This window comes from Procambarus clarkii, chromosome 22 (assembly GCF_040958095.1).
Source record: "Procambarus clarkii isolate CNS0578487 chromosome 22, FALCON_Pclarkii_2.0, whole genome shotgun sequence".
Lineage (NCBI taxonomy): Eukaryota > Metazoa > Arthropoda > Malacostraca > Decapoda > Cambaridae > Procambarus > Procambarus clarkii.
Window position 1 is genome coordinate 26463112 of NC_091171.1, and position 27500 is coordinate 26490611.

General features: G+C 43.1%; 1 protein-coding gene across 2 annotated transcripts in view; it reads left to right on the plus strand.

The window, feature by feature from the left end:
- Nucleotides 1-27500, plus strand: part of LOC123760902 (organic cation transporter protein) — a 69458-nt gene that overhangs the window by 15690 nt on the left and 26268 nt on the right. For both annotated transcript variants that reach the window (XM_069328761.1, XM_069328762.1), the window contains exons 2-7: nucleotides 5588-5705; nucleotides 19438-19567; nucleotides 21511-21619; nucleotides 22660-22763; nucleotides 24267-24421; nucleotides 26028-26196. In XM_069328761.1, coding sequence (XP_069184862.1) covers nucleotides 5588-5705; nucleotides 19438-19567; nucleotides 21511-21619; nucleotides 22660-22763; nucleotides 24267-24421; nucleotides 26028-26196 — 785 coding nt within the window. The remainder of the gene's footprint in view (nucleotides 1-5587; nucleotides 5706-19437; nucleotides 19568-21510; nucleotides 21620-22659; nucleotides 22764-24266; nucleotides 24422-26027; nucleotides 26197-27500) is intronic.

Genomic DNA, 27500 nt, shown 5'->3' on the forward strand with positions numbered 1-27500 from the left:
TTTTACCAGCTAAAGATGTTGGGCTGGTCTCGGGGAGAGGTAAGATGTTTGACCTCTCCCAGCTGCTCTCGTGTCCACACTGATCTGTCCTCGTCTGATCTAGCCCAGACTAGAACATTGTATTGTTCCGCATCGCTTACCCCAGTTACTTAGCAAGGTTTAAGTTATAACAATTAACCTCTGTTTGTACTGAATTGATCCAGACTGGTTGAATTATTTTACTGAAATTAAATTACACAAGCATCTAACGGCAGAGCTGTTCCCGATCACAATAATGGTTATTAAAACTTTGAGAAATAGTAGACCTGTCAACCCTGATGACCTATGACCGCCGGTCACTCCGCCTTACAAGTTAGATCTGATTCGTGACGTCACTGATGGTGACTTAAACTCAATAATTAGAATACTCTTGATATTGTACCCAGTACTATTATACAATACAATTTTAATACAAAATGAATAAAGGCTAATTTCTCTAAATTACTGAATACTATAGGATGGTTCATTATACGCAGCTATGAACAAAGCGTCGGTTATTTCCACCGCGAATCCCCCTGGGGTCATGTTCCCAGGTCACCATGCGGGCTCAGCTTCCCATTCTCTTTTGTCGATAAACCACTCTGGATAATTCTTACAACAGCCTAGTTTGTTACAGTGTGTGTGTGTGTGTGTGTGTGTGTGTGTGTGTGTGTGTGTGTGTGTGTGTGTGTGTGTGTGTGTGTGTGTGTGTGTGTGTGTGAGAAAGCTGCATGAATGCACAAGCCATATATCACTAAGAACTCTTTGACCCAGCCAGGATTCGAACCCATGCCGTCCAGGATCACCCCTAAACGTACACAGTACAGTGATCACCGCACCAATGATCGTGATAAGGATTGGTCAGTCTTGGTGCTTATTAACTAAGCTCCCTGTGCATGCGCCAGAATTTGATGAAAAACTGTACAAAATGGATCCATGAGTGTCGTCGGGGGTTGGTCAGTGATTGATGATTGATTGATGAAGATTAAGCCACCCAAAAGGTGGCACGGGCATGAATAGCCCGTAAGTGGTGGCCCTTTTTAAGCCATTACCAGTATCAAGAGCTGATACTGGAGATCTGTGGAGGTGCGAATGCACCCTGCATGACGGGAGATGTCTCCCTTATGAATGTGTTAAGATGAAGATGAAGATGAGGCACGGCCATAAATAGCCCGTAAGTGGTGGCCCTTTTGACCCATTACCAGTATCAAGAGCTGATACTGGAGATCTGTGGAGGTGCGAATGCACCCTGCATGACGGGAGATGTCTCCCTTATGAATGTGTTAAGATGAAGATGAAGCAACCCAAAAGGTGGCACGGGCATAAATAGCCCGTAAGTGGTGGCCATTTTAAGCCATTACCAGTATCAAGAGCTGATACTGGAGATCTGTGGAGGTGCGAATGCACCCTGCATGACGGGAGATGTCTCCCTTGTGAATGTGTTAGGATGAAGATGAAGCCACCCAAAAGGAATGGCACGGGCATGAATAGCTCGTAAGTGGTGGCCCTTTTGAGCCATCACCAGTATCAGTAGATGATACTGGAGATCTGTGGAGGTGCGACTGCACCCTGCGTGACGGGAGGTGTCTCCCGTCGGTTGGTCAGTCAGGGAGCTTAGTTAATATATATCAGTCAGGGAGCCTGAAGGTGAGATGATTCGGTGGATATGAACTGGGGAATTCAATGGATATTAATTGGGTATTCCATTATTCTTGGAATGTACAACACACATACACTTAGGTATGAAATTATTTAAACACTATCCCAAATCTTATCAGTTATAAAGTTATCTAATTTATATAATTCTTGACTTACATTAATATTATCTAATTTACTACATTTTGCTGATGAAGATTCAATAATATTTCTTCAGTAACTGATTTACACCACAATTTTGCATGATTAGCCCAGTCAACTGAATGATTACTATCTCATAAGTGAACAATGTTCACTCAGTGTTAACTCAGTTCACCGAATGTTCACTCGGTTCACTCAATGTTCAATCGGTTCACTGAATGTTCACTCAGTTCACTGAATGTTCACTCGGTTCACTCAATGTTCAATCGGTTCACTAAATGTTCACTGAATGTTCACTCAGTTCACTGAATGTTCACTCAATGTTCAATCAGTTCACTCAATGCACTCAATGTTCGCTCAGTTCACTCAATATTCACTCAGTTCACTCAATGTTCACTCAGTTCACTCAATATTCACTCAGTTCACTCAGTTCACTCAATATTCACTCAGTTCACTCAATGTTCACTCAGTTCACTCAATATTCACTCAGTTCACTCAATGTTCACTCAGTTCACTCAATGTTCACTCAGTTCACTCAATGTTCACTCAGTTCACTCAATGTTCACTCAATATTCACTCAGTTCACTCAATGTTCACTCAGTTCACTCAATGTTCACTCAGTTCACTCAATGTTCACTCAATATTCACTCAGTTCACTCAATGTTCACTCAGTTCACTCAATGTTCACTCAATGTTCACTCAGTTCACTCAATATTCACTCAGTTCACTTAATGTTCACTCAGTTCACTCAATATTCACTCAGTTCACTCAATGTTCACTCAGTTCACTCAATATTCAATCAGTTCACTCAATGTTCACTCAGTTCACTCAATATTCACTCAGTTCACTCAATGTTCACTCAGTTCACTCAATGTTCACTCAGTTCACTCAATGTTCACTCAGTTCACTCAATATTCACTCAGTTCACTCAATGTTCACTCAGTTCACTCAATGTTCACTCAATGTTCACTCAGTTCACTCAATATTCACTCAGTTCACTCAATGTTCACTCAGTTCACTCAATATTCACTCAGTTCACTCAATGTTCACTCAGTTCACTCAATATTCACTCAGTTCACTCAATGTTCACTCAGTTCACTCAATGTTCACTCAGTTCACTCAATGTTCACTCAGTTCACTCAATATTCACTCAGTTCACTCAATGTTCACTCAGTTCACTCAATGTTCACTCAGTTCACTCAATATTCACTCAGTTCACTCAATGTTCACTCAGTTCACTCAGTTCACTCAATGTTCACTCAGTTCACTCAATATTCACTCAGTTCACTCAATGCTCACTCAGTTCACTCAATGTTCACTCAGTTCACTCAATGTTCATTCAGTTCACTCAATATTCACTCAGTTCACTCAATGTTCACTCAGTTCACTCAATGTTCACTCAGTTCACTCAATGTTCACTCAGTTCACTCAATGTTCACTCAGTTCACTCAATGTTCACTCAATGTTCACTCAGTTCACTCAATATTCACTCAGTTCACTCAATGCTCACTCAATGTTCACTCAGTTCACTCAATGTTCACTCAGTTCACTCAATATTCACTCAGTTCACTCAATGTTCACTCAGTTCACTCAATGTTCACTCAGTTCACTCAATATTCACTCAGTTCACTCAATGTTCACTCAGTTCACTCAATGTTCACTCAGTTCACTCAATATTCACTCAGTTCACTCAATGTTCACTCAGTTCACTCAATGTTCACTCAGTTCACTCAATGTTCACTCAGTTCACTCAATGTTCACTCAGTTCACCCAATGTTCACTCAGTTCACTCAATGTTCACTCAGTTCACCCAATGTTCACTCAGTTCACCGAATGTTCACTCAGTTCACTCAATGTTCACTCAGTTCACCCAATGTTCACTCAGTTCACTCAATGTTCACTCAGTTCACCCAATGTTCACTCAGTTCACCCAATGTTCACTCAGTTCACTCAATGTTCACTCAGTTCACCCAATGTTCACTCAGTTCACTCAATGTTCACTCAGTTCACTCAATGTTCACTCAGTTCACTCAATGTTCACTCAGTTCACCCAATGTTCACTCAGTTCACTCAATGTTCACTCAGTTCACTCAATGTTCACTCAGTTCACCCAATGTTCACTCAGTTCACTCAATGTTCACTCAGTTCACTCAATGTTCACTCAGTTCACTCAATGTTCACTCAGTTCACTCAATGTTCACTCAGTTCACCCAATGTTCACTCAGTTCACTCAATGTTCACTCAGTTCACCCAATGTTCACTCAGTTCACCCAATGTTCACTCAGTTCACTCAATGTTCACTCAGTTCACCCAATGTTCACTCAGTTCACCGAATGTTCACTCAGTTCACTCAATGTTCACTCAGTTCACCCAATGTTCACTCAGTTCACTCAATGTTCACTCAGTTCACTCAATGTTCACTCAGTTCACCCAATGTTCACTCAGTTCACTCAATGTTCACTCAGTTCACTCAATGTTCACTCAGTTCACTCAATGTTCACTCAGTTCACTCAATGTTCACTCAGTTCACTCAATGTTCACTGCTGTGCTCGATCTGTTGCAACACTGACGAGTTTATTCATGGAACATCAGCAGTTCTTTAGGTTCTGTCAAGCACATTTTTAATGTCCTCACCTATTTGTACTCACCTATTTGTGCTTGCGGGGGTTGAGCTTTGGCTCTTTGGTCCCGCCTCTCAAATGTCCTCGCCACCAGTTGTTTCTGTTAGTGCCGCCAAGTCCACCATCTCTTCTCTCATATTTACATCAGAGGAAACACAACGAACACATATTGTCAGCTGTGGGTTGTTTTGTATGTCTGCTGATTCCTCAAGAGCTGACCTGAATGCTTTTATGGGTTTTATGGAAGATGAGTTTTTTTTTACATCATTTTGCATTTTTGCTTGCAACGTGAGCACTGATCTGAGTGATGGTCCTCTCTGTAGTGTGGGGGTGAAGCTGGTGTTTCTGCTCTCCTGTCCGACCTCTCACAGTGTTCAAAAGATAACGTCATAAACATCCTTAGAGTGCATTTGATCAACCAAACTGTGATTCATACGTTAAACTGGGAACAGCCTGGTTGACCAACACCAACCAGTAGGCCTGGTCAGAGACCGGGCCGCCGGGACATTGATCCTTCGAATCATTGAAGGGTATGGGAGTATGGGGGCTTGAGGGATGGGGAGCGGGATCACCCAGGTGCTCCAGCACCACCAACTGATGGCAAAAGTTAATCCGAAATCCTGGCCAGTAAATAATATGAAGTTTCTGTGTATAGTAGAATTGGGCATTACACGGTAAAAGTCTTTTGTCAGTGTTGTTCTCAGACTCCGACTGTGTACTCGACCTCCAAGATTGTACTCAAGAGTAATAGGATACGAAGTTGTACTCAAGAGTAACAGGATACGGAGTTGAGTTGTACTTAAGAGTAACAGGATACGGAGTTGAGTTGTACTCAAGAGTAACAGGATACGGAGTTGAGTTGTACTCAAGAGTAACAGGATACGGAGTTGAGTTGTACTCAAGAGTAACAGGATACGGAGTTGAGTTGTACTCAAGAGTAACAGGATACGGAGTTGAGTTCAAAAACGTGTCAGTTCATGGCAAGATCAACCCAGGAACGTGGACTTGGTTGGGTTTTTGCATTTAATTACAAAATTAAATTATATACTAAAATTATCATTGATACGTTAGGTTAATTTATAATGCTAACTTATATAAAATATGATTCAAATAGTAAGAAACTCACAGAACAAATACGACCCTCGCCACAGGTCGGCTACGGCACCACCAGCGACCAACACCTGGAGCCAGTGATCACATTTGACGAGGTGCTGGAGAAGCTGGGGATGGGGCGCTGGAACCTGCCTGTCATTCTTGGCCTCAGCTTCTGTAAGTTTCTTCATCCATGTCAATCGCGTATGTCTAATCTCGTATTGTTATTGTCTGTCGGTAGATATATATATAAATGATATTTGTGTGTGTGTTTGTGTGTATGTACTATTTGCATTTACTATTTGTGTCTGCAGAATCGAGCTATTAGCTCTTGGACCCCGCCTTTCTAGCCAATCTATTTTTCCCTTATTATATCTACTTCATATATATCTCTCTAACACACGCGCGCACACACACATTCCCAGGAAGCAGCCCGTAACAGCTGTCTACCTCCCAGGTACCTATTTACTACTAAGTAACAGGGGCATCAGGGTGAAAGAAACTTTGCCCTATTTTGTTTCTGCCATCACCGGGGATCGAAACCGGATCTTAGGATTATGGGGTGCGGAGCGCTGTCCACTCAGCTATCAGGCCCCTGTACTCGGCTATCAGATCCCTGTACTCAGCTATCAGGCCCCTGTACTCAGCTATCAGGCCCCTGTACTCAGCTATCAGGCCCCTGTGTCAAGCCACACACATGTGTACTCACCTAGTTGTGCTTGCGGGGGTTGAGCTCTGGCTCTTTGGTCCCGCCTCTCAACCGTCAATCAACAGGTGTACAGATTCCTGAGCCTATTGGGCTCTATCATATCTACACTTGAAACTGTGTATGGAGTCAACCTCCACCACCTCACTTCCGAATGCATTCCATTTGTCAACCACTCTGACACTAAAAAAGTTCTTTCTAATATCACTGTGGCTCATTTGGGGGCTCAGTTTCCACCTGTGCCCTCTTGTGCGTGTGCCCCTTGTGTTAAATAGCCTGTCTTTATCTACCCTATCAATTCCCTTGAGAATCTTGAATGTGGTGATCATGTCCCCCCTAACTCTTCTGTCTTCCAGCGAAGTGAGGTTTAATTCCCGTAGTCTCTCCTCGTAGCTCATACCTCTCAGCTCGGGTACTAGTCTGGTGGCAAATCTTTGAACCTTTTCCATTGATTGTTGCCGCCGAAGGCGGCTAGTTTATTGTGCACCCCATACTCATCCTGTGAGCGGTAGCGCAGAAGCATTACAGAGGGCACAAAAGGTCTTTATCAGACCTCATCTTAGATTATTACATAAACAATTTCTTCAATCATTCACACCTTATAGATACAATGTCAGCTAGTTACAGAGAAAGTGCTATTACAAGAGCTACATATTTACAGTAAGTCATCATACATTAATGGTAGGTCTTGTCGTTAATACATAATAGTTTGGCCAATGGGGATATTACAGAGTCAAGGGGAGCTTCTGATTATTATTAGTCCTCACAATACACTACTTGTTTCTGAATCTCATATGTCGTTCATCTACTGGAAGCAAAATGTGGGTACAGTGCAAGGATTTCAGGTAATTTATCCATGGTAATAAGATAGGTTGCCATATCATACAGAGTGAGCTTAGATTTATCTCTAAAAGGCTCAATTTTACAACAATCCAAGATATAGTGTTCGAGTGTGTGTCCCTGCCTATGTCCACACACTTTACACTTTACCTCATCTAGATCCCTATACAAGCCGAACTGCCAGAGATACTTGTAGCCAAGTCTTATACGAGCTGTGACAACATCTGTTAGTTTACAGACTTTGTTACTTGCCCCATACACATGTTTTACTTCACACATTTCATTGTGATGAACAATGGACCTACTAGTTCCAGTTTGCACAGTTCTACTTTCTTCAAATCCATCTAGGCGTTCTCGTCTAATGACACTTTTAAGGGACCTATTTGATAACTCAAGATTCCATTCAATACTGTCTTTATTTACTGCAGCCTTAGCAAGGGCGTCAACTTTGTCATGTTCCTGCATGCCAATGTGAGAAGGAATCCACAACATTTTTATATTTACCCTCTTGCTAAGTATTCTTACATATCTACGTCTAGCTTCCAAGACAAGCACGTTATTACTTGATTGCAAACTGTTTATTGCTCGTAGTGAGGATAGGGAGTCAGAAATAATTAAGCTGTCTACTTCAGTGTTGTCAATAATTTCGAGTGCTACCAGTATCGCTACCAACTCGGCTTGCATTGTGGACGCCCAGTTACTAATTCGGATATTTCTTTGAATTGTGCTGCCATCGGGCTGATGAGCAATAACAGCACTTCCTGCCCTCCCTGTAGCTGTATTGAGTGATCCGTCAGTGTATATGGTCTGTGCAATGTTGTTTTCAGCTTGTATATTGTGAATGTGTTCTATGGTGCTTAATTTAGCAGCAAGCTAAGCATGAGGGTTGCTTGTGATTAGTTTCTTGGTGGGGTATGCAGGGGTCAGGATGTCAAAAGGTACTATCTGCCAGGGTGGAAGGAAGTGCTGTACTCTTTCATCTGTATATACATCGTGCAGTCCCATCATTTTAATATGAGTGGCAGTTCTTTGAATCCATTTAGACTCGCTAGTTCCATTTCGTATGTGTTCTAACAGTGCAACTGACACAATGTTGTTTTTGTTATCACGCAGCAGCTTTAGTCCCATCATAAGATTAATTTCAAATATTCTATCTCGAATGCTAAGTATATTTAATTCTTTCCGCATGTTGAGAACTTTGGTAGTTATAGGACAGCCAAGTATAATTCTGAGTGCTTCATTTTGCATTTTTTCCAGTCTATCAATACTTTTGCCATTCTGCAGGACCAAAGCTGGTGCATGATAGTCTATCAGAGACCTTATATACGCTAAATACATCATTCTTGCTATTCTAATATTAACACCATATTTCGGGCTGTACCCCACTACAGTTCTGAGAGCCTTGAGTCTGTCTCTACATTGTTGATGTAACTTATTGACTGCAGTTGAGGTACAAGGGACAGAGACTCCAAGGTATTTGAAAGAAGAGACATAGTCTATTGGTATGTTATCTATCTTAAGTTTTCGTGGTCCACTTTTGCGGTTGCCAATTTGTCTGTTAAATACCTTAGTTTTAGCAGCGTTGATTACAAGACCAAGGCTCTCACAAGCTGTATGTATACAATTTAAGACTGTTTGCATTTCGCGGTGGGTTTTAGTATGCACAAGGATGTCATCTGCATAGCTGATAGCGATGTTTGCCGGACTAGTTGGGATTGATTTTAGTAAAGCATTAATTAGAACATTAAACAAGGTAGGACTAAGTACTCCTCCTTGTGGGGTGCCTAGTTGCATTACTTTAGTTTCACTCTTGTAACCTTGGAACAGTGCAGAGGACTTCCGGTTGGTAAGATAGCCTCGTATCCATTGTAATAAATGTCCCCCTATATCCATTCTCGCTAATTCATACATAATCACTTCCCTATTAGCAATATCAAAGGCATTTTTTAAATCAAGAAATGTTGTGAACTTGTGCCTTTTATCTCCATGAACAGTAAGAAAGGTTGTGATACAGTTGTGTACACTTTTACCATGTGTGAAACCATTGATATCAGGTGACATGTGCTCTTTAACTCTATACAATAATCTATTAAGCACCATTCTCTCAAAGGTTTTGCACATGCAACTAGTCAGTGAGATGGGACGGAAAGCATCAGGTTGGCCAGGCTTTGGTCAGGTACCGTAAGACTGGTGGTCCATGATACAGGCAACTGCCCAGTGACATAGCTGGCAGAGCTTAAATCAATTGCTAGACAGACAGGTAAAGCATATAAAAGCCTTAGAACTCCTCAAATGTTAAAACTGTTTCAGACCGCGCTTGCAACGGCAAGGGAGAGAATGACTGAACTGAGACAAAATGAATGGGAGGGTTTTGTTAGTGGACTTAACCTGCATACTCCCCTGGGCAAAGCCTGGAAAGGCATAAACAAAATTATTGGTAAAAATAGTAGACAAGTTTCACACCCAAACCCGCTACAGAAAGCCAATCAGTTAATTGCAAAATGGGCTCAGGTTTCCAGCCTTGGAATGTTACCAGCTAGCACTAGGGAGAAATTGCAGGAGAGGTCCACAGACAGAAATTCTCTCATAAATTTCATGTTGAGCAAGCAACATGATGAATGTGATGTTCCATATACAGATTATGAATTGGATGCAGCCCTCTCCAGGGGCAGTAGCACTGCTCCTGGTGAGGACGGTATCACCTATGATATTCTAAGACTCCTACATCGTGTACCCGGTAACCCATTATTAGAATTGTTTAATGCCAGCTATGTAACCTTTTCCAGTTTAGTCTTATCCTTGACTAGATATGGACTCCATGCTGGGGCTGCATACTCCAGGATTGGCCTGACATATGTGGTATACAAAGTTCTGAATGATTCTTTACACAAATTTCTGAATGCCGTTCGTATGTTGGCCAGCCTGGCATATGCCGCTGATGTTAACCTCTTGATATGTGCTGCAGGAGACAGGTCTGGCGTGATATCAAGTCGATCCCAAGTCTTTCTTTCTCTGACTCCTGAAGAATTTCCTCTCCCAGATAATACCTTGTATTTGGCCTCCTGCTCCCTGCACCTATCTTCATTATATTACATTTGGTCGGGTTAAACTCTAACAACCACTTGTTCGACCATTCCTGCAGTTTGTCTAGGTCTTCTTGAAGCCTCAAACAGTCCTCTTCTGTCTTAATCCTTCTCATAATTTTGGCATCGTCCGCAAACATTGAGGGAAATGAATCTATACCCTCCGGGAGATCATTTACATATATCAGAAACAAGATAGGACCGAGTACAGAGCCCTGTGGGACTCCACTGGTGACTTCACGCCAATCGGAGGTCTCACCCCTCACCGTAACTCTCTGCTTCCTATTGCTTAGGTACTCCCTTATCCACTGGAGCACCTTACCAGCTACACTTGCCTGTCTCTCCAGCTTATGTACCAGCCTCTTATGCGGTACTGTGTCAAAGGCTTTCCGACAATCCAAGAAAATGCAGTCCGCCCAGCTCTCTCTTTCTTGCTTAATCTGTGTCACCTGGTCATAGAATTCTATTAAGCCAGTCAGCCAAGATTTACCCTCCCTGAACCCATGTTGTCGATTTGTCACGAAGTCCCTTCTCTCCAGATGTGCTACCAAGTTTTTTCTCACGATCTTCTCCATCACCTTGCATGGAATACAAGTTAAGGACACTGGCCTGTAGTTCAGTGCCTCTTGCCTGTCGCCCTTTTTGTATATTGGGACCACATTCGCCGTCTTCCATATTTCTGGTAGGTCTCCAGTCTCCAGTGACCTACTATACACTATGGAGAGTGGCAAGCAAAGTGCCTCTGCACACTCTTTCAGTACCCATGGCGAGATCCCGTCTGGACCTACAGCCTTTCTAACATCCAGGTCCAGCAGGTGTCTCTTGACCTCCTCTCTCGTAATTTCAAACTCTTCCAAGGCCGCCTGGTTTACTTCCCTTTCTCCTAGCACAGTGACCTCACCTTGTTCTGTTGTGAAGACCTCTTGGAACCTCTTGTTGAGTTCATCACACACCTCTTTGTCATTCTCTGTATACCTGTCCTCGCCTGTTCTAAGTTTCACTACCTATTCTTTCACTGTTGTTTTCCTTCTGATGTGACTGTGGAGTAGCTTTGGTTCGGTCTTGGCTTTGTTTGCTATATCATTTTCATAACTTTTCTCTGCTTCTCTTCTCACCCTGACATACTCATTCCTGGTTCTCTGGTATCTCTCTCTGCTTTCTGGTGTTCTGTTATTCCGGAAGTTCCTCCACGCCCTTTTCTTCAGTACCTTTGCTTCCATACATGCCCTATTATACCATGGATTCTTCTTTTGCTTCTCGGGTTTTTCCTTTTGGGCCGGGATGTATCTGCTTACTGCCTCCTGACACTTTTGGGTGACATAGTCCATCATATCTTGTACAGACTTAGCTCTGAGGTCTGTGTCCCAAGGTATTTCCCTTAGGAAGCTTCTCATCTCATAATTTCCCTTTCGGTATGCCAGCCTTTTGTTTCCTCGTTCTTTTTTGGGGGGATAATTCCTAGCTCTACCAGGTACTCAAAGTTCAATACACTGTGATCACTCATTCCCAAGGGCGCTTCCATCTTGTCTTCCCTTATATCCCACTCATATAGGGTAAATATCAGATCAAGCATTGCTGGTTCATCCTTTCCTCTCATTCTTGTTGGATCCTTAATGTGCTGGCTTAGAAAGTTTCTTGTTGCCACGTCCAGCAGCTTAGCTCTCCATGTTTCTGGTCCTCCATGCGGGTCTCTGTTCTCCCAATCTATCTTCCCATGGTTGAAGTCTCCCATGATTAGTAGTCCAGATCCATTCCTGCTAGCAACAGAAGCTGCTCTCTCCATTATGTTAATGGTGGCCATATTGTTTCTATCATATTCCTGTCTGGGTCTTCTGTCATTTGGTGGTGGATTATATATGACTACGATTATAATTTTTTGCCCTCCAGTTGTTATTGTTCCTATTATGTAGTCACTGAAACATTCACATCCCTGAACAACCAACTCCTCGAAATCCCAGCCTTTTCTTACCAGCAGAGCTACACCACCCCCACCTCTTCCTTCTCTCTCTTTCCTCATAACATAATAGTCCTGTGGGAACACTGCATTTGTTATTGTTTTCGTCAGCTTTGTTTCTGTGAGAGCTATTATGTCTGGGTTTTCCTCTAGTACCCATTCTCCTAGTTCATTTGCTTTATTTGTAATACTGTCTATGTTAGTGTACATTGCCTTGAGGCTCACTTTCTTCTGTCCCTTCTCAAATCTCCTCCTTGGTGAATGTTCTGCTGGTGGAGGAAGCTGTGCCATGGGCGTGAGGATTTGTGTGGTGGATACCAGGGTTGCAGAGGATACTGGGATGAGGGGTGGGGGGTCAAGTGAAGGGGGAAGGACAGGGAGGGTATGGGGTGAACAGGGCGGGAGAACAGGAAGGAAAGGGGGGTTTTCTATGCAGAGGAGGGTGGTGGGGTTGCCCTCCCCGTTGGTGTTACTGGGTAGCTGGTTGTGGGTTTCCCCCTCGCCTCTGGGGGTGATGTGTTGGGAGCTGTGGTATCCTTGTTTTCCCCTCTCGCCCTTCGCTTCTTCCTTGCTTCTGCCGCCATGGCCCTCTCCTCTCTCGTCATGTCCCTCTGGAGGAATACTTTTTTGAATTCCCCCACATGTTGCAGGTGGCTTTTCTTTGTTAGAATCGTATCCTTTGTGTTCTCGTTTGCAAACATTATCTTTAACACACGGTCTCGGTCTTTTTTGTACCAGCCTAACCTGAAAACCTTCTCAATGCTATGCTCAGGCCCTTCCATGTCTAGTGCCTTCAGTATTTCATTCACTGCCACTTTGTCCTTATCATTCCACTCTTTCCTATTAGAGCCTTCCTGCTCTTTAATACCTACAGCTACCACTGCTCTTTTCCTTTCCAGCAGCTGGCTAGTGGAGCGTGCCGCTTCCTGTGAGGTGGCTGCTTTCATGGCTACCTCCATCACTGCAGAAATTACTTCAGTTTTTTTTTTTAGCATTTCTGCAAATGTTGCTTTTAATGTGGCATTCTCTTCCAAAGTACTATTACCACCTTCTCCCTGGGTGGTTATCTGAGTCTCAGCATCGATACTGTTCTCTTTGAGGGTTCCAATCTCCTCCTTTGCTGCTGTCAGCTCTCTTTTTAGGTTGCTTATTTCATTCTTCATTTCCTGCATCATTTCCTGCATCTCACTCTTGATGTCCTCCAGAAACAAGGCGAACATTTCCTTCATTTCGTAGCCTGAACTTTTCCCTGTTCCCCTGTTGCTTCTGGCTGTCATGCTTGACGCTGTTCCTAGTTGTGTCGTGATAGGATTCGTCAGAAGGGCAGAGTGGAGTGGGGGAGAGAGAGAGAGAGAGAGAGAGAGAGAGAGAGAGAGAGAGAGAGAGATAAAGAGAGAGATAGAGAGAGAGAGAGAGGGAGGGAGGGAGAGATAGAGAGAGAGAGAGAGGGAGGGAGGGAGAGAGATAGAGAGAGAGAGAGAGGGAGTGAGAGAGAGAGAGAGATAAAGAGAGAGAGAGAGATAAAGAGAGAGAGAGAGAGAGAGAGAGAGAGAGAGAGAGAGAGAGAGAGAGAGAGAGAGAGAGAGAGAGAGAGAGAGAGAGAGAGAGAGAGAGAGAGAGAGAGAGAGAGAGAGAGAAAGAGAGAGAGAGAGAGAGAGAGAGAGAGAGAGAGAGAGAGAGAGAGAGAGAGATAAAGAGAGAGAGAGAGAGAGAGAGAGAGAGAGAGAGAGAGAGAGAGAGAGAGAGAGAGAGAGAGAGAGAGAGAGAGAGAGAGAGAGAGAGAGAGAGAGAGAGTGGGAGAGAGAGGAGAGAGAGGAGAGAGTGGGAGAGAGAGAGAGAGAGAGAGGAGAGAGAGGGGGAGAGTATGTGTAAGGGGGATGCGGGGGACTGGGGGGTGGGGGAGGGGCGGTGGTGGCGACCAGGTGAGGTCAGGTCAGGTCAGATGGGGGTAAGAGAGGAGGTGGGGTACAGTAGGGGCTTGGCTCTTTCCACAAAAAGTGTTAATCCTTTCTTCCCTGACTGAACTTTTGTGTGTGCTTATGTGTGTGCGTGCATGCATACGTACGTGGGTGTGCATGCGTGCATGTGTCACGAGTCCCCTTAAGCGTTACCTCTACCTAAATGAGCCACGTTGAGATTTTAAATATATATGATATCCTGAACAAGAATTTGATAATATTTTACCTCAATCTGCACACCTGATTAATTGACCAGAGAGGGGGTACATACCAGTCTCCTCCCGCTCACACAACCAGATGAGTAAGGACGATGTATGATGACGATGGTTATCCGTCGTTGTCTCCCACTAGGTGATTCACTAAGTGCTAGTAGATTGATGATGTCGGTTCTTCTCTGTCTGCACAAAGCTCTGGAGTCAGTCACTGTATCGTTGTGTGACAGTTCACTAATTTACTTTACTACTGATCACAGTCACCACTCAACAAACACAATCAGGTAGTTCCACGGCGGGTCGACCCACCTGGTCTGTCAGGTCGCATTCCTCCACACTTATATGCTCCGGTGATGCCACTAGCTCCACTCCGGCCTCTCAACTGTCAATCAACTAATGTACAGGTTCCTGAGCCTATTGGGTTGAACCTATCATATCTATTCCTGAGCCTATCATCTCTGCACTTGAAACTGTGTATGGAGTCAGCCTCCACCATATCACTTCCTAATACATGGATTCGCTCATTGGCGGCCAGGGGGTCAAGACGCACTCGCTTGACCTGCCAATTGCTACCTAGAGTTGCGAGGGGGCAGGTGCGGTTTGGCGTGTCGGCGCAATGGGGGCCCCACCCTCCCCCCTGTTTTGCGTGCCCAGTCTATAGGCCTCGAGTTTTCTGCTCGGGCGGGTTATCCCGAGGTGCGTTTGGTGCTGTGTGACATGCTGCGGGTCCCTGTGGGGGATGTTTATCGTGTTGAGCTGGTGTCTGGCCATAGAGTGGTTGTTAAACTAACGACAGAGGAGGTGTATAGGGCGTTTTTACGTCGGTACGAGGGGCGGACCTTGCCCCTGCCCGAAGGTGCGGGCACTGTGATTGTCTTCGATCGCAGTGGTGTCATCACCTATGTAAGCGTGCATGGGGCACCCCTAGAATTTCCGGAGGGACTGCTGAGGCTTTATTTCGGCCAGTTTGGGACGGTCGTCAGTGTGCGGTTGCACCTGCTCTCCTCGGGTCTGCTAAAGGGTGTGCGGTCAAATATTCGCACCCTAGGAATGAGGCTGCGGGCGCACATTCCTTCTCAAGTGAGGCTTCTGGGGTGTTCTGTTCGAGTGTATTATGCTCGCCAGCCCCCGTACGTGTTACCGTTGTGGCCTCTTGGGTCATCAGGCTGCTGGGTGCTCTGAACCTGACGTCGCGCCTGTCAACCTCTTCCGTGAGGAGGATTTCCTGCCGCTCCCTGTGGAGGAGGATTCGGTGGGTGTGGACGCCGCTTTGGCTGCTGCCGTACCCGTGTGTCGCCTGAAGCGTCTCCTGCAGATGTCGCCCCTCCTCCAGAGGCTGTGTCGCCTGTTGCGGTTGCCTCTCAGGCGGTTGTGTCGCCGTCGGGTGTTTGTCTTGCCCCGGTTGCTGTCCTGGATGCTTCTATGGTTCTTCCGGCTCCTGTATGCACGGCTCCCCTGTCTTCCTGTTCTCCATCTGTGGTGCCTGTCACTGCTCCCTCGCCGTGTGCCCAGGATGTGCTGGGTGCTGGGGTCGCTGTGGGACCTCCTACTGTGCTCGACCTGGTTCCCCGTGTGGTTGAGGATGCTGCCATCCTGCGGAGGGCGTCGGTTCGCCCGGCTTGTGTTGTCCGGGTCTCTGGGTCGACATCCGGCTCTGATGATGTGAGGCCGGTGCCCAAGCGTTCCCGGAGATCTTCTGATTGGGCTGATGCGGGAGAATTCGACGATGGTGGATCTTCCAGTGACAGTGGTGAGGTTCCGTCGCATTCCTCGGTGGTGGCGGAGGTCCATGTGCCTGCGGCTGCCTGTATCGATGTTTCTTTTCATGAGGTGCCTGTGGAGCTTGCTTCCGGTGCGTCACCTGCGTCGGATGGTTCCGGTTCTGCGTGGGGGTGGTTCCTCCTGCTGGTGAGCGTAGTAACCTGATGGTGGTGTTCAAGAAGACTGCTCGCTCTGGAAATTCCGTACCCCCAGTTTCGTCCTCTGGTTCATCGGCAGCGGTTTTGCCACTTTTCCCGTCTCCGACCGTCTCTACTGTGTCTCCTGCAGTGTCAGGTGTGGAGTTGCCGTCTCGGCGGCCTTCGTCGTCTTCTGCTGTGCGTCCGGCGGCGGGGCCGTCTCGGGGGCCTGCGTCCGCTTCTTCCGTGTCTTCTGCTTTCCTTCGCTCTGCCTTACCTCGTTATGCGACGACTGTCGCCCAGCTTCGGATGCTGCCGTTTCCGCCTGATCTGGTGGTTCCCGAGTTTATGCCCGCCCCCCTGAAGCAGGGGGACCGTTTTCCTACCGACAGGGAGTACTTAGTGTGGGAAGCTTATAAGCAGAAATATACTAGGCATGATTTTCCTGAGAAGTATTTGCCTACCACTGTCGTGTCTCATTCTTTTAAGTGATTTTTTTTTGTGTGTGTGTGTTTGTGCTATGTGTTGTGGTGTTGTGTTCGTTTGTGTGCGGTTGCGTGCGTGTGTGCCTGAGTGTAATGTATTTACTTTATTGGTGTTATGTGTTGTACCTCTCTGTGTGGTCTTTCAAGGCCAGTTGGCTTGTTTTGTGTTGTTTCACGGGTTGGGTTGTTGGGGTGAGGGTGAGGGTATTTTGTCATTGTACTGATGTGCTTATTGTTTTCTTGTCGTCCCTTCAGGCCGATGTTTTGTGTCTTTGGTGCTTTATAACTTTGTGCCTTTGTAATTTCTACCTGGGCCTTTGTCCTTTATAACTTTGTGCCTTTGTCCTTTGTAACTGTGCCTTTGTCCTTTGTAACCTTGTGCCTTTGTAACTGTGCCTTTGTGATTATTGTGATCTGTTGCCTTACTCATGCTTGCCTGTACGCTTAACATTGCGCAACACGTCTTGCACTGTTCTTTTTCTACTGTGATTTTGTGCTATGTGTAATTTTTTGTTTATTTCCATTACCCTCCTGTATTGTCTTGTTGTCTATATTTACTGTGTTCCTTTGTGTTCATGCTCGTTGCTCGTCGGCCCTTCAGGCCGGTATTTAGTGTATTTGTCTTTTTTGTTTTGTGCCTTTGTCTTTGTGTTCTGCTTTGTTCTTGTTTTATTGTATTTATTCGCATGTACGCATGTAAAAGTAAATAAAAAAAAACTTCCTAATACATTCCATTTGTCAACTACTCTGACATTAAAAACGTTCTTTCTAATGTTTTTGTGGCTCATTTATACGTGTGTATTGTGTGTGTGTGTGTGTGTGTGTGTGTGTGTGTGTGTGTGTGTGTGTGTGTGTGTGTGTGTGTGTGTGTGTGTGTGTGTGTGTGTGTGTGTGTGTGTGTGTGTGTGTGTGTGTGTGTGAGTGTGAGTGTGTGTGTGTGTGTGTGTGCGTGTGTGTGTGTGTGTGTGTGTGTGTGTGTGTGTGCGTGTGTGTGTGTGCAAACATAAGTTATTGATTATCACCAAAATGGACTGATTAACTATTTCTAGCATGAAACCGAAGTCAGTTTTACACTGATAAATAGCTTGACGTTTCGCTCAAGAACATCTTAGCAACCTCAGAGGCACAGGAAGAGTAGGTACAAATGTACAGTGTGCAGCATGTACTCCACGCAGGTGTGATGAGCTGTGAGGTGGTTCCTCTATCGAGGAGACAGGGGTGATCTGGTATTGAATTCTCATTGGTCCTGCAGATGATGGATGGCCGTTGATGATTGGTTGAGTTTGCTTGACATGAAGTGATTCTGCTATGTCTAATCTTCTATCGTCTCTGTGTCAATTATTTATGTGTTCCTGATCAGTATATATCTAGTAATGGTCTGGTTGTAGAAGATTTTACGATTTTTAATTGAGCCTTATCTTTTGTGCACTGTCAAGCGCCTATAAAGAGATGTTGATGTCCCGCCCATTGAGTGTTGGGGCTGACAGTCTCCAAGTGGGTCTCAGAAGATAAAAAGTAAATGTGTAACTTAAATAAATATATATATATGGAAAGTGACAAAACGAAGATGGTTTCACAATGAATCGTAGAGTAAAAAGGGCATGGAGAGCTTCAGCTAATGCAAGAAATGCAAATTTCCGCTTGAAGAAAAGGCCTAATCATCGTTGTAACAAAAGGTCTCAGCTGGACTCTGCATGTCCAGCCCCTCTCTGTGAGGGGCCTTGCAGAGTATGTATTATACACAGGTGTGGCTACCTGCAGCTGCGGGTGTAGCAGCTGCAGGTGTAGCAGCTGCAGGTGTAGCAGCTGCGGGTGTAGCAACTGCGGGTGTAGCAGCTGCAGGTGTAGCAGCTGCAGGTGTAGCAGCTGCAGGTGTAGCAGCTGCAGGTGTAGCAGCTGCAGGTGTAGCAGCTGCAGGTGTAGTCATGCCATCTTCCTCCCAATTGTCCCTTCCTCATTCCTCCCTCAGTGATTAATATTCTTTACTAAGTATATTCTGCTTAACATGTACCTTTAAAAACTCCTCGGAAAACTTATCCGATGTTAGAGGAACACTAGAAATTTTTGGGTCATAGTATCTGGAGAATGTAACTCTATATTCAGATGCAGATATATACAGATGCCCAATCGACTTAATAATGGTCCAGGACGGACCGAAACATCGTCGTCTCTTCAATTTCTCGTGTGTGGTTTGGTCATCTCTATATAAATATGTATAATATATATATATATATATATAAATATATAACACTAAGACCTCTAAATGACCCGACCAGGATTCGAACCCATGACGTTCAGGATCACCCCAAAAAATTTAGAGTTCTTAGTGATCTATGGCGTGTGTGTTCCTGCAGTCTTTGTCATATAAATATAAATATATATATAAATATATATTTAAATATATATATATATATATATATATATATATATATATATATATATATATATATATATATATAAATACATAAATATTGCTCCCTTCACCTAATTTCATTACTTTACACTTTCCTGAGTTAAACTTTAGTATCCATTTTCTAGACAATTCCTCCAGTTTGTCCAGGTCGTCCTGTAGCCTTTGTCTATCTTCATCTGTCTTGATTCTTCTCATAATTTTTGCATCATCAGCAAACATTGAGAGGAATGAGTCTATACCCTCGGTAAGATCGTTTACATCTATAAGAAACAGGATGGGTATGTATGTATGTATATTTTTTTCGTGGTTCAGAACTATTACGATGTATGTCATAAAAAAGAGTGAATTTCTACCCGACAGGGACGATGAATATGTCTCCTCATGTTCTCGGGGGAGTTTTCATGGCCCCAAATATCGACGTGACCTGCCAAGTACCTGAAGGCGGGTTCCCTAAGGTCCTCCAGCAGGAAGGAACCAACCAGACCAGACTGTGAGTTGCCTCCTGGTTATATCCTTCAGTAGAAGTTGTTGTTGTTGGTGGTGATGTTGTTGCTGCTGCAGTAGTCTACCACTGTTTATGTTTGAAGATCGGGCGGTGTTTTTGTTCCAGAGTGTTCTTGTTACACCACTGACAAAGAAACTTGTTAGAGTCATGTTTTGGCCAAGTTTGCATTCCGAAAGGCTATGCGTGTTATAGTGGCGCTGCAAAAATGTTAAAACATCAGTGATATGTACTCTCACAAACCCAATGTACATTCTTGTATATGTAAATAAATACATAAATACAAGTTTGTGGAATAAGCAAGTAAGATGGTAAGATGTTGAGAACAGTGTCAACTGTTCTCAACGATAGGCAAATGCGTTTATTATAAGCAATAAAATACGAGTATGCAAGTAAGCCTAAATATAAATATATAGCAACATGATACCATATTAAAATGTTGTCTCAATGTAAATTAGATATTTTTAAGCAGCGTTGGAAATCTAGTCAACTACTGTTACTTACTGATTGATTTTGTTTGATTTCAAATTCAAAAGTCATGGAATATTTCTTAAGGGAAATAAGTATTGGACTGTACTGTCAAGTACCGTCGCTGTATTTGACGGTACAGCGACGGCCTTATTTCTTGCTCACCGGCAGTCCGTCACCCAAGCGGCCAAAGCAGTTGGGCAACATTCCTTCCCTTAATTTTGTCCCAAATCGTTATCCTCCTGCTTGATTGACTATTTATTATTAACATCTTTATTGACAAATTAATTACAGTTTTGCCTAATCTGAGGATTTCAATTAAGTCTTATTAAAGTGAGGATAATGCTGGAATACTGTCACGCAGGACAGAGGTTCATTCATAAGACAATAGGTCTAAACTGTAGGCGGAAGTACATATATATCATGGTTATCTTGAGATCTATCTTGAGGTTAGGTTATTTTGAGATGATTTCGGGGCTTTAGTGTCCCCGCGGCCCGGTCCTCGACCTCCACCCCCAGGAAGCAGCTCGTGACAGCTGACTAACACTCAAGTACCTATTTTACTGCTAGGTAACAGGGGCATAGGGTGAAAGAAACTCTGCCCATTGTTTCTCGCCGGCGCCTGGGACCACAGAATCAAAAGTCCAGTGTGCTGTCCACTCGGCCGACAAGCTCCCTATGATTTCACATTCATTGGTTACAATTAATGTTTTAATGTATGAATATGTAAAAATAACTTTCTATTGTGCACTGCCACACAAGGGCAGGGATGGGTTCATAAGTGATGCAGCTTAGAAGTAATATAAATAAAATTGTTCTTCATTCTTTAAAATGGACAAGCAAATTTTAGATAAATTGTTAGGATGTCGTCCAGAACACCTGAGTCAATAAAATAGTTATACAGTTGGTGGCCAGGAGGTCTAAAGTCCTTTACGGTTTCACATTCAACAATATTGTGTTCTTGTGAATACATTAAAGGTTTGTCACAGAGTTTACAATCTGAATATTCTGGTAGTGGCTCAGCCTCACTAACCTGCCAGACGTGTCTATAGCCAAGACGAATTCCCACAATGACCACTTCACATTACCTGGTCCGGTTGCTGTGAATTACTTTCTATTTACGAGAGAATAGTTCTACTTAGTTTGATTGACTGATGTAAAGATGAAGCCACGCAAGAGGCGGCACGGGCATGAGTAGCCCGTAAGTCCTATACTGTTGTTGTTATAGATTTAGCTACATAACAAAAATCTCCATATAGCACGGGGCTACACGGTGATCGAGCCCCGTAATCAATACTGTCCCTTTCCCAAGCGTTATATATAGTCGTCCTGTATAACTATATATAGTTATACAGGACGTCCTATATAAAGTCGTTAACGCTTTCTCCAACCTCATAATTATATTACCTTGCATCTTTCTGGCGTTTGAAATACACTGGACTAAGCGATTCTTGTGGCCCCAGGGATCATTGTGTGTACGTGGAGGAGATGCAGTCCGGGTCGATGGTAGATCGGCCATGTGAGCTCTGGGCCTTCGATAACTCGACATTCCACTCCACCGTCACCTCAGAGGTAAATTTTCACTCTACTGTCACTTTTCGCTTCCCCACCTTGTGTCCCGTCCATATACTGTCACTCCCCGACTGCCCAAGTTACAAAAAAATACTCATGAAGCCTCACGAGGCCTCATGAAGCCACATGAAGAGCTCGATGAGCTTTAGAGTTTGAACCCGACAGCCAAACCTCCATGAATCTGGGTTCAAATCCTTCAGGGGTGAGACGTTTACGGTTACATATTGGCTTGGGGACCATTCTGAGCTTGTTCGCAGTTGTGTTGCTCACATGACCTCAATATACGAGGTGATTCCATAAAATATCTCTCCCCAAAATTGACCACCGAGTGCTGCCGGGGGATTAGGTTAAGGGTCTGACGACTTACAATTCTTTGTGACAGTGTGCCCTAACGGGTTAATTATTGGATACGCTAAGGTGCATGAAGCTCTGGCTGTCTGGGTTCGAATCCTTGAGAGTGAATGATTATTGATTTTATATATATATATATATATATATATATATATATATATATATATATATATATATATATATATATATATATATATATATATATATATATATGTCGTACCTAGTAGCCAGAACTCACTTCTCAGCCTACTATTCAAGGCCCGATTTGCCTAATAAGCCAAGTTTTCCTGAATTAATATATTTACTATAATTTTTTTCTTATGAAATGATAAACCAACCCTTTTCTCTATGTATGAGGTCAATTTTTTTTTATTGGAGTTAAAATTAACGTAGATATATGACCGAACCTAACCAACCCTACCTAACCTAACCTAACCTATATTTATAGGTAAGGTTAGGTTAGGTAGCCAAAAAAAGCTAGGTTAGGTTAGGTTAGGTAGGTTAGGTAGACGAAAAAACATTAATTCATGAAAACTTGGCTTATTAGGCAAATCAGGCCTTGAATAGTAGGCTGAGAAGTGCGTTCTGGCTATTAGGTACGACATATATATATATATATATATATATATATATATATATATATATATATATATATATATATATATATATAATATATATAAACATAACAGTTCCAGCTGGTGTGTGACTCCCGGGCCTGGCGGACAACGTTCCAGAGCATCTACACGGTTGGGCTCCTGTTTGGCTCCTCCGTTAATGGCTTCTTCTGTGACCGGTAAGTGTGGCCGTCTACAGTGGTGGTACTTGAGTGTAACTACTATAATAAAAAACTAGCCTACAATGATATTTGTATGAAAGTACCTTCATTTTATGAAGCCTGCAGTGATTTTGTAATGAAAGTAACATTATAAAAGGGGGGACCTACAATGATAGTTAAGAGAAAGTGACGTTATATAACTTGTCTTATAACGTCAATAACAGCAATTGCAGGACACGGTTTGGTAAAGGGTATAAGTGACGTTTATATTAATAATGTCTGGTGCTCGTCGTATAAAAGCCTTCCATCACTAACAAAGTTCCCAGTAGATATGAATCACTGATATTACACAGCATATTTAATACACTCACTATCACAAATAGAAGTTTCATATAGCACATTCCCAGCTTGCACACGTCACATGGGGCAAAAATACCTTTAAAGGGGCCCTTGCGGGGATTTTAAGAGTTCTTAGATTTTAATGAAACTTTACTGAAATAATAATACGGGAAAGTCCTCCTGGTAAGTAAAGTTACATCATTATAACCTAAAAGAACACAGAATAAAATATTATCATAAAAAATTGCAACATTTTCAAAATTCACAAGCACGAAAATATTTTTTGCAGACTGTATATTTATTGCATTGAACTATCATAATAGAATCTAAACTTTTATTTCGATTATTGTCTTTTTTTATTCAGTTTATGTATAATCAGTTATAAAATAAAATCTGAAATCCCCTCTCTCCCTCAATATACACAAATTAGCACATTTGAAAAATTATAACTTGCAAACTTTGACGAAATTACAAAAATACAAAATACATTTCCTAGAACGATACAGATACTACATAATTACAAAAAAATAGAAGGTTAAGAACATTTGGGTGTAGGTTTACCCATTGTATGGATCAGTATATCATCCGCATAGATAATGATGTGTTAACTGGGCCTCCTAGTCACTGAGTTTATGAACTGACAGATATACTACAATACAGTCTCTCTCTCTCTCACGCACACACACTGAGATACAGCGAGACAATATTGATTAGCAGTTTCAATCAAAAACCTCTTATCGGACACACGTCAGAATATCTTCAGTCAAATAATCTCTAATTATCTTAACGACTTTAAATTGACTGCGGGATTCCCACAGGGGAGCTGGGCCTGGTCATACCTACAGCAGCCTCTACATCTTTCCACTAATTTAATGCATTAGCATCATTGTTTATATTTGTCAGTCTGATTATAAACAACACAGTACATCATAGAACACAACTAATATAGTACCCCCATGTCAGATTGTATATTAATTGTATATCGTAGTAAGGTTACTCTCCTCTATAGATAACACTGATTCTGCTGATACGACTAATAATAATAATAATCAGAATAGTGCTACAATTACTACCACTACTACTACTACTACTAGTAGTAGTAGTAGTAGTAGTGGTACTGCTATGACGACTCTTTTTTTCTGGCGGCGATAAACATGATGATGTGTGTTGACGTGTTGGCAGATACGGGCGCAAAACGATGCTGATAATATCAACGGTGATGTACTGCCTCCTGGCCCTCGGCATCAGCTGGTTGCCTGACCTCTCCACCATCCTCATCGCTCGCTTCATCTTGGGCATCATGCATCCCATCACCAACCACTGTGGCCACACTCTGGGTGGGTACACGCACAATGCCTCCAGGGGCAGCGTATACACAACACTCTGGGTACACATAACACATAAGCATACCCAGCACTCCTGGCGTACACAACAACAGAAGTGAGAAGCTTGTAATGTCAGATTTTAGTTGATTCATAACTCAAGAAAGATGTGACCATATTTTCGTAACCCACAGGTCCCAGAGTCGAAGTCAGACTTCATGGTCTTCGGTGGGTACCAAGCGTCTCGGGTTGAACATACAGACTTTATTCACAATAGTGTTTACACACTGTTGTACCACACAAGAGGGCCTGTATAACACTGTTGCGTTGTGCCTAAATAGACACTTTTAAACACAACATACACTGTACAACAGTGTGTGTCTACGACACAATAGTGTTGTACGTACAGACCCACATATGTACTCACGTTTTGCACGTTTTGTGCAATTACACACAATGTTATGTTAGTTTAGGTTAGGTTAAGATAGATTAGGTTAGGTTAGGTTCGGTCATATATCTACGTTAGTTTTAACTCAGATTAAAAGAAATTTACTCATACATAGTGAAATGGATAGCTTTATAATTTCATAAGAAAAAAAAATCGAAAAATATATAAATTCAGGAAAACTTGGCATATTAGGCAAATCGGGCTTTGCATAGTAGGTCGAGTACTGCGTTCTGGCTACTAGGTACAACGTATATATATATATATATATATATATATATATATATATATATATATATATATATATATATATATATATATATATATAAGTTCTTACATTCTTGTACATTAAAGTTACATTAAAGTCGTTTGCCCACTCTAGGTATACCCAGAGAAGTTATGGTGAGGTGCGGACTATATTGCTTAATTGTAACTATTGTAAATATCCTAATTATTTTTTTTACTAAAAGGCATAACAAAGGATTAATGTTTAAGATATTCCCCATTACTGCAACATTATGTCTGCCCAGTGGGAGCAACATTGTGTCTGCCCAGTGGGAGCAACATTATGTCTGCCCAGTGGGAGCAACATTATGTCTGCCCAGTGGGAGCAACATTGTGTCTGCCCAGTGGGAGCAATATCCAGGAGTAACGTTAATTCAACGTTGAATTAACATTGATAAACGTTGAGTCAGGGTTACTCTTGGATGTTGTGGCCACTGCTGTATGGGTGGGTGGGGGGGGGCTCAGCATGAGGCACCAAGCTCCTTACTGAGTCAGGAGAGAGCTGGTGGGGGGTGGTGGGGGTCGGTATTGCCAGGTCTGGCGGAGGGGCACCAGTGCTGGCAAGAAAGGGTAAACACCCTCCTTGTTTCCTCCAAAATACCGACTACGAGGTAACGTGACAGTGAGTGTAGGTGTATGGGTGAGTGTAAGTGTATGGGTGAGTGTAGGTGTATGGGTGAGTGTAAGTGTATGGGTGAGTGTAGGTGTATGAGTGGGTGTTGGTTCATGTCTAGGAAAGTTGATTATTTCTGGGTGTAAACACCCGGGTTCCGAACCGCGTTACATTCCATGAACCACATCCTATGTTCAGTCCCTCTACAGACAACATTAAAAATAAAAATGAATATCCAGAATAACATAGTTAAGGCATAACTGTGTTCTGCATCCCAGCTATGGAGATAACGCCGAAGCGGCACCGGAGGATTGTAGGGCCTCTGTACTTCTTGCCGTGGTCGGTGGGGGTGGCGGCGTGGGGCGGGTTCGCCTACTTCATCCGGGACTGGCGTTGGCTCCAGCTGGTGTCCTCCCTGCCCACCCTCCTCTACTTCCCTTCACTCTGGTCAGTCACTCTCAAGGGACAACATCTGCCTAATGTCTGGATTTGCGTGAATAAGTGGAGTTTCCGTCCTTAAATACAATCAAGTGAGAACAAATTGTAACTCACCAAAACTGTCTTTTTGAATTTGAATTTCCTGTTCACCACTGTGCCCTTGAGACTATTGGCATGATTGTGGACAAGGGTTACCAGATGCAGTTTGTACTCCTCTTGACAAATTAGGACACATTTTATGGAGAAACTATAATGCCGTAGTGCTTGAATGAAGGTGAAGGAAACACCCAATTTATGTATAAATGTATTAAAACACAAATTTTCGGATGTAATCTACATCCTTTCTCAAGGTTCTGTATACAATGTTCTCATGTATATTGAGAACACTGTCTACAGCACCTTGAGAAAAGATGCAGGTTGCATCTTTACATCTACAAAAAATTTGTTTTTTTAATACATTTATACACATATTGCATCTTTCCTTCACCTTCTCACATTCTGTGGTAACTATTGAAAGTTTGTACCACAAAAACACCTTTCACGAGCTCTACTGATATGTACAGACAAGTGAATGGTGTTATCATACGTTCCCTCCTATGTATACTATGTGAATTTATAAATGGTATTTTAAGGCTGACAGTCCTACGGAACATAGACCTTAAATCTTGGATCTACTGTGTAAAGCGATGACATCTTACAGGTACTGTTGTGTCTATTCTAGACAGTATTCCAATTTACGGTTGGGACACTTCTTGCCAGAGTAGCCAACTACTTGCGAGCAGCGAGTGGTGTCCTTGGTCCCAAGGCATGATCCTCCAACTGCTGCGTGGCCAATAATGACGGACAATAGACTTATCCTTCTACTGTGAGGATCTCTTACGTGGTCCCACCTCACACTTTGCCTCACAAGAAACGCACCCAAGCTGAGGACTTGAGCTCAGAGTACCTGAGTTGCCTAGAGACTCACCAGTCACCTTTTGTGGCCTCATAACACGCAGGAAAATCATCCATCTCTCAGGGCGTGGAAATTGTCATACTTTGCAGATGAAATTTTCCTCTAAGCCTTGGTAGAACCCTTGGCACTTCTGACAAATCTCGCCATGATATAACGACCGAAACTCTGATGATCATGTCTTGCACAGCTTAGGTAAACTCTCAGCATAAACTTAATTCCCACTCAGCAGTTTCTTCAGTACTTTGCAATATATATAGATTATATTTAGTGAGATGGATAAAAAGGAAAGAGACGAGAGGAGAGGGTGAGGGGAGATGTTGGAAAAGAGGTGAGAGAGCGGATAGAAGAGAGGGAAGGG